General features: G+C 36.2%; 1 protein-coding gene across 2 annotated transcripts in view; it reads right to left on the bottom strand.

The window, feature by feature from the left end:
* The window catches only part of LOC149793379 (uncharacterized), a 9,808-nt gene extending 2,422 nt beyond the window's left edge, over positions 1–7,386 (bottom strand). Inside the window, exons 1-6 of one of the 2 annotated variants that reach the window (XM_089967357.1) lie at positions 7,368–7,386; positions 6,325–6,550; positions 5,777–6,127; positions 2,142–2,205; positions 456–544; positions 1–46 (exon numbers count right to left, since the gene is read on the bottom strand). The exon at positions 1–46 is cut by the window's left edge and continues 53 nt beyond it. In XM_089967357.1, the coding sequence (XP_089823483.1) occupies positions 1–46; positions 456–544; positions 2,142–2,205; positions 5,777–6,127; positions 6,325–6,523 (749 nt within the window). In that variant the 5' untranslated portion in view covers positions 6,524–6,550; positions 7,368–7,386. Of the gene's footprint in view, positions 47–455; positions 545–2,141; positions 2,206–5,776; positions 6,128–6,324; positions 6,551–6,985; positions 7,100–7,367 lie in introns of those variants that run through there. The other variant, XM_089967356.1, reaches the window with a different exon arrangement.
* Positions 7,387–8,548: the final 1,162 nt, after the last annotated feature.

Below are 8,548 nucleotides of genomic sequence, written 5' to 3'. Positions count from 1 at the left end.
TCTCTGGTTGTTTCTCCGGCAGATGTGGATGTAGCTTGTACATTACCTATAAGTAAAGATTGAGAATATGTAGCTAAATCTATACTAAGTTATACACTATCAAATACCACTAGATCCATTCAATCGTTCACATAGTAGTATGATATTCGGAGGTTTGTACACTATCAAATACTACTAGATGCATTTAGTAATTTACACAGTAGTATCATATTCGAAGGTTTGTACACTAAAAAATACTAATCGATTCATTCAATCACTCACACGCAGATATGATGAGGAAGAGGCGTGCTATTTTTTCTGTACATTAACTTATGTGTTCTATACTCCTCTCAAATTTACTATAAAATCAAGAAATTGTGAGCACCAGTATTCCTGAAACACTTTAAAGGTATCATCTCTCTTTTAAACGCTGGCATGACGATTAAATTTCCAATATAATAATGAATTTCACTTACCTGGAGAAATTGTAAAAGAAAATGTTAGCGTGGTCTTTGGCGTTGGCGGTGATATTGGCATTGCGGGCATATCTTGTCGGTTTGTAGAACTGTAATAGGCAAAAAATAGTTATTCAACTACCACAATAACATAAATCTATATTTATTAGCTTCTAAAGTTTGACGAAAAGTAGACAAAAATAAACATATATACTTCTGAAATGGCCCCTTGAACATGTACATGTAAAATTGTCGGTTGCTTTCCTGTAAGAGCACTGATCGCGAATGTTTGAATACAATAATTTTAGTGTCGGGACCTTTGTTCATGTGCTCACCATTACATTTATAAGCGTTGTTTAAAAGTAGATTTTACATGCTTGAGATGTGGTCATTTTTAAATAACATTTAGTATCGAGACAAGAAAAAGATAACTAATGCCTTTGTTCCAATGTTATTTTATTGAATAGTTACAGCAACTATAAATTACCACAATGTTATATAGGTTTTACTAATAGTTAAAAAATAACTTTAATGTGTAGTTTTTGTTGTACTCATTTGGAGTCATATGGCCAATACATATCCTGTAATGACCAAAGTGTGAACATGGATTTTCAAGTGTTCAAAATGGTGGATGGTATTAAAGTAACAGGGTTCACTCGTCCCCTAGTCCTGACCGGGTACAAATTGCGAGGCCGAGGGAAACTTTACTTTGTTATTGTCACTGGCCAACATAAATGCAGAATAGCAACTTGAGACTAAATATAAATGCATTTACATCTCCCATAGCTAAGTCATAAAGATGTGAAATACTGATAACGGATTGAAAAGGAAACTTATGACACTTGGTTTATTGAAATGGTTCACAGTAAACACGAATATCACTCAGAAATCAAGGGCTATACGTGCAACATATGAAACAAGTTTTGTAACTTGAGAAATTGCAGTTGTACACATAGCCCTTGACTTTATTGTGAGATTCGTGCTTACAGTGAAACGTTTCAATAAATTATGGGTCATACATTTTCTTTTCAATCCGTTATCAGTATGTCATGAGGAGCCATATATATTATACCACATTATTTTCATAGATTTGACCTATTTTAGTATCAAGCTTGCATTATGTACTTGTGGTTCTTTGGTAAACCGTAAGTAGTGTAGTGTATACGTGTACTAGGCTGACTCTAAAGCGAACAGCGGCGAGTAACTCTTGCAACTCACTCGCCCCAGGGACGTGTGCCTGGGAATTTTTTTTCTTCTGCGTCCTTAAATTTTCTTTAATTACAGACATAAATTAAAGGATAATTTCCAAGTAGTTTTTACAGTATATCGTCATATTTTAATATTTTATTGTCAATCTAATTTTCTTAAATATTTAGTGCACAACCTTATAGTTATTTTTTATTTGGTAACATGAACAATCTACAATAATAACACTCGCGTTAAGTAGTTACAAGTTTGATTCGGATTACGTGCGAGTAGTTTGGTGATGCAAGGGAAGATACTCAGTTAGGTAACGAAGTGTAATCGGTGGGTTATTCCTCTTGATCAACCATTAAACTATCAACAATGCAGCAATTACACACCCAAGCGGCAATTTGGTGTTTTACAGCACTAGTAATATAAGCAGGTTACTTAGTGCCATGGACAAACGGCGGTAGCCGACCCAAACGAGAGTCCGATTTATGAGCATATAGAACGGAAACTTACACACATTCGAAGCTTAAGTATGGCCTGGTGTAACCTGGCGGACACTCTTCTTTGCATGTCTTGTCTACAATAGAAATATTGATTTATGTTAAATACACTCGTAATATAACGCTTCTTAATAAACTTCTACTCTGAATTTATTAAATGGATCTCATGGGAAAAATGATGATGATTGTAATAATAATTAAAAGTCCCTGTCCACCTTGAACGCATTTACGAATCTTTAACTGAAAACCCGTTATCATCCGAGACACTTCAGAAACACGATGTTCCAATATAATATGTGTGCTGTTGGCTTCTTGGTAACATTGGTGTAAAGAGCAATGAACGCGCAGATAAAGCTACTAAAGCTGACCTGCAGTCACTCGTTTCCGAATGGGAGAGTTCATATACTAACTTCAAATTTTTAATAAGTCAGATTATTTGTCATACTTGCTTAAGCATGTGGAAATGAAAACTCCACGAACAAACCTAAGAACATCAAAAACAATATTGGCATCTCTCTTATATAACAAGTTGGAAAGATGAGGTGATAAGGTGCTAATCACCTGGATGGATGCAGTGATGGAGCTAGCGGGACGTCAACAAGATGGCTGAATAGTGCCAATGCCTAGTGGTAAACATCGACTGGAATCCTCATTTTTTTTTTTATATACATTCTGCTTAATGTTCCAGTGTCTATTGCTAGTGGAGTACACTCCTGTCGAGTGTGTCGATTTCCAGCCTGTGAGATACTTGGCGGCCAGTCTAAATGGTGGATGAAGAACTCGGGACAACCCCAGAAAGAACCACCGGCAAGGTTTACCACATACCCACACTAGTCGGTTCCGAGCCTCGAACCAACACAGAGGTGAGAGTGCAGTGATAAGTAACGGTGGGCGCTTTAGACCACTCGGCCACTAGGGGCCCAGGCTGCTTGATGAAACTGAATAATTATGTATCAAGGAACCAACTTTGGTATTCTGAAGAGAATGTGGTTTATACAAGAAGCTTTAATAATATTGTAATTATGTTACGTGCATTACCTTTATATGTTACTTTACACACATTTTACAGAATTTTAACATCTTTATGATTTACATTTTCTTTTACTTTTCAATGCGAACAGCGGCGAGTAACTCTTGCAACTCACTCGCCCCAGGGACGTGTGCCTGAGATTTTTTTTTTTTTTTTTTTGCTGCGTCCTTAAATTTTCTTTAATTACAGACGTAAATTTAAGGATAATTTCCAAGTAGTTTTTACAGTAAATCGTCATATTTTAATATTTTAGTGTCAATCTAATTTTCTTAAATATTTAGTGCACAACCTTATAGCTATTTATTATTTGGTAAAACGAAAAATCTACAAAAATAACCCTCTCGCGTTAAGTAGTTACAAGTTTGATTCGGATTACGTGCGACCTGTTTGGTGATGCAAGGGAAGATACTCAATTAGGTAACGAAGTGTAATCGGTGGGTTATTCCTCTTGATCATATCCAATTAGGCAATTACACACCCAAGTGGCAATTTGTTTGGTGTTTTACAGCACTAGCAACATAAGCAGGTTACTTTATACACATTTTACAGAATTTTAACACCTTTACGATTTATATTTTTCTTATAATACTTAATATTGATATTTATTTGGGAGAGTTTGTCTTCTTCAACTTTTGTGCAATTCGATTTTATATTGCTCTATTCGAACTAAACCATTACTTGGTACTAGACAGCTACTACTGCTACTACTACTACTATTACTACTACTACTACTACCACTACTACTACTACTACTAAACGTGTATGTTTTATTTAAAGATACTCTCAGATTCAGATATCTGATAACATACACCTCTCCATTTTAAAGTTGTGCCTCGTTTTGCTGACACCAAACTGATGCCAACTGGTATGTATGAACGTAAGTATGTATGTATGTATGTATGTATGTATGTATGTATGTATGTATGTATGTATGTATGTAATGAGAGGAACGTAAACACAATCTTGACTACATGGTGCAGATTAAATGTTAAATTCCAGAAATGTCAAGGCAAACATTGTTTTTTAAATGTAGGAATATCATCCCTTCCAAAATAAAAGTACACAGGCAGCCATTTAAAATAACAGACAAATAGCAAAGATATTAAAATTCTTTAAAAGGTACATCAAATAAAAGATAAAGGTAACCATATAATAGTCTTAAAATATAGGGTTAAATATATTACATAAACTGCATTATTTTAAAAGTCCAATATTTTTTGCAGTACAACATCAAATTTTGTTAAATGAATTCGCAATAAAAAAAAATAATATTGTCTCACATGGTGGAAGAATATATTCCAATGGTATTGGACACTCGCTAAGTTTACGTTCTGGTCGAACTTAACCCTAGAGCAGGTCAGGCACGTGTCCAATATGCGAAAGGTACAACAGTGTTTTATCTCTGCGATTTGTTTGGTATGGTTGATGCCACTCTCCAATATTCCTAAATATGTTTTTAGTTTTCAAAAAAAATGGATTTAAAACTGCTCTTTTGAGCAGCGAGTTGTATTGTGCTGATATAAATATTTTAAAAAATTTTGATAATGTTTGAGATGCAAATGTTGTTGTTGTTGTGGGGTATAACACCATTTTTCAGCACACGATAGGCTATGTATGGCGGCCAGTATTAATGGTGGAGGAAGAACCCGGAAAAGCCCAGAAAGAGCCACCGACCCAAGAGAAGCTACTGGCAAGCTTTCTCACATAACCACATTAGCCGAATCCGAGACTCGAACCCACGCAGACAGAGATAGCAGTGATCCGAACGGAGAGCGCTTTAGACCACTCGCCCACTCGGGGGCCCGAGATACAAATGTACTTCACAACCTGTTTTAATTGATTAATGTCTGCAGATTTATTCTCTTGTGATTTATGCTACCTGTTGGAATAACCATGCTCACTAAGTCTGCTTCTCGTTTTTCTAAACTTGCCTTTATTATATATTGTGCAGAAATTATGTTGTTGTTGTTGTTTGGTTTAACGCCATTTTTCAGCACACGATAGCTATACATAGCATTAATGGTGGAGAAAGAACCTCCAGAAAACCCCAGAAAGAACCACCGACCCACGAGAAGCTAGTGGCAATCTGTCTCACATACCCACATTGGCCGAATCCGAGACTCGAACCGGTGCAGACAGAGGTGAGATGGCAGTGACCCGTAACGGAGAGCGCATTAGACCACTCGGCCACTCGGGGCCCCCAGAATTTCCGTCAATAACGGTATCAATAAATATTGGAAAGAACTGAAGAGTCACCACCACTACTAATACTAACAACAAAACAATAATAACCTTTAAATATTAATGTTCATATGTATCTGATTTTGTCAAAATCCCGTGTCAGAATTACAATGAACGAATCACAAAATACGAAGTCACAAGACTTTACAGCCTGTTTTTGGTATTCAATATTGTTAAAAAAATAAGAACATATTGTTTCGATAAATTTAATTCTGTAGGAGATGAAAGTCATACATTCGTAATTTATAATTATAAAATACTAATCTGGTAGTAAAACATCTTTTTCATATATCTGTAATGTATAATTATAAAATACTAACCAGGTAGTAAACACATCTTTTTCATATATTTGTAATGTATAATTATAAAATACTAACCAGGTAGTAAACACATATGCTTTTCAGGGGATGCACTGCAACGCAAAGTCTGTCTGCAGTCGCAGCGTGTAATTCCATCACATATCTTGATGCTTGTTTGAGGAATCGTATCATACCAGTCTGCGTCCATTTCGTAACCGGCCCTATAGTCACAGTAACACATGTCGTCTGCCGTGGCATTTCCTTGCTTCCAGCGTATTTTGTGATCAGATATATCGCATTTCTGTCTGATGAATTGGCATTCGCTTTTCTTGTTGCTGGGACTTTCTTCCGGATCAAATCTGTCATCTGGACACGGGACGCACTGCAATGTCGGCGACGGTTCAACTCGATCTAGAGTGGCAAAGAATCCTGGAGACAAATAGCTTACATGTTAATGATCTGTCTGTCTGAACGTGGAGTTTACTAGAAATATTGACAAATTTAAATTAAATAATCTATGTATCTATCTACTTATCTAAACTTAAACAGGGAAAGTGGAAGGAGAAATTATGGAAACAGATAACATGAAAGAGAAAATAATAAGGTGCAATTAATGCTACATGTACCTGGTGGACAAACCAGAATGGAATGACAAAAATCGATTGGTTGTTTCCGGTGTACACGGCAGTGGTATGTGGTACCATTTCTGCAGTCCATTGCATAGTTACGTAGCTCCCAAAAGACGTCTTTGTAGAACGGGCATATTTCGGCTAGTGTTCTTGTACACAACACTATCATTAAAATCTTGCTGAAGACTTTCATCATTGGGAAGGAAAATAAATAGCAGCGTTGCTGAAAGAGAAAAAACAAAAAGAAACCAGTTTATGTTTATAAAGAACAAATGGTATTCGTGGATTAATTATTTGATTTGTATTAAGCAAAGATGAGATCAATTAATGTTACGTATGTCAAAAGCTCGCTCATTATTAAATAATTAAGTCTTGTAAGAACATTATCTGTCCATTATCTGTTAATTGCTTTTTCCGAGTAAACACACTGTGCATATTAAATTTCAAACCAAGTTAGGTAGACAGTTTCCTGTAAATCATACCTTGGAATAATGACTTTCCCTGTTTTTCTATGTTATAAACATGCATCGCTTTCCTCCTATTGATATAGCAAAAACAATAGATAAATTTACACACACACACACACACACACACACGGATACATACATACATACATACATACATACATACATACATACATATTAAAGACTTAGCTTACGATAATGTATGTGTCCTCGATTCAGCAGTTGTCACAAATTTAAAATTTCTGCTTGTAAAGCCATATATTACTTCTTCTCTAAAAAAGTGAAATCACTACTACATATGTATATCATTTAGGTTGGGTCAGGGGAAACCAAAATGTAATATATAAATAGATAATAGCATGGATTTCCCAGCAGGTCAAAAATAGATTTCAAGGTGGATTTCAAACATAAATACAAAGATGTACAAAATACCTAGTTATGTATTCTCGTATTTATTCGTGAATGACAACATGGAATGTGAATGAAAACGTTATCCTATTGCACATTTTCTATTGTCGAATAGTGTGTGTGTGTGTGTGTGTGTGTGCCTGAGTCATACAACAAAAAAACACTCACTTTGTTTTAATCATTACATTACGTCTTCGGGAACAAGTCAAGCTATATTCCTGAGTCATAAACTAAAATACATACTAGGCTGTTAACACTCAAATAAACAAACCTATCTTTTCGACACAGTTCAGACGTTTACAGTATATACTCGTTTATAAATTGTGACCAAATGCAAACAAGATAGACCTAATCTGTCGTCGCATAATAAGCTGGTAGATAAGGGTAGATATTATTTGTTTACCTATTTGCTGCTAGCAAATTGCATAGACCCAGATCTGTGTGAATGAAGCTTGCAGTTGGGTCCGATTTAGATGCGGGTATATACAGGTGTAAGATAACGGTACCATATATCAATAGGAAGGAAGGCGTGTTAAGTACTGTATAGACTAAATTTGGCAAGAGATCAACTTAAAAGTCTACGGGGGTACATGTGGTTAAAGTTTGTTATTTCGTTTTACTGTTACGAGTTACTGAGGAAATGTTTATGAATATTTAGAGAAAAGGGTTGCTGAAAGTTTTTGGTTTTTTTTTGCTGTGTTTCGGTGGGGGGATGGGGAGTGGGTGTTGAGAAGGGTATTTAAAAAAACTATTTCTTTGATTGTTATACCAGCGATGTTATGAACATAGGCAAGGATTGTGTAATATTGCGCTTTCGCGCTTGCGTAGTTCTGTTTGTGTTGTCGAACAACTCTAGCACGGTTGAAAAGAGACACTTCAAACATTGGGGTATGACATACAGTCCGCAGACAGGGCCGGCGCTACCATATAGGCAAACTAGGCAGCCGCCTAGGGCGCTGATTTCAGGGGGCGCATTTCTCCAAATCAGCAACAGTTTTGAAAAATAAATAAATAAATTTCAGTTTTATTGAGGGTCGTTTTTTATCCTGGTTTATTTCATACATGAACAAATAATCGGGTAGATTCAGTCTGACCGAAACACCAGATATTTTCCGGGGGGGGGAGGGGGTGGCTCCAGAATCTAACCTTGCCTAGGGCGCCAGATAGTCTGGCGCCGGCCCTGTCCGCAGATATGCATATTTGTTTTAAAACTTTGATGCATCCACCTGGGCTGGAGCTAGGGCAGGATATGGTTGGTTTTTATTCAAAATAACTCCCAAATTATGGGACGAACATGCCGGATAACTGGTGTGTGTGATAAACTTCCAAATGCCATACACTTCAGAACG

Source organism: Sinohyriopsis cumingii, chromosome 8, assembly GCF_028554795.1.
Source record: "Sinohyriopsis cumingii isolate HCF-2022 chromosome 8, ASM2855479v2, whole genome shotgun sequence".
Classification (NCBI taxonomy): Eukaryota; Metazoa; Mollusca; class Bivalvia; order Unionida; family Unionidae; genus Sinohyriopsis; species Sinohyriopsis cumingii.
The sequence above is the reverse complement of the archived record's forward strand: the minus strand, read 5'-3'. Positions and strand labels throughout refer to the sequence as shown.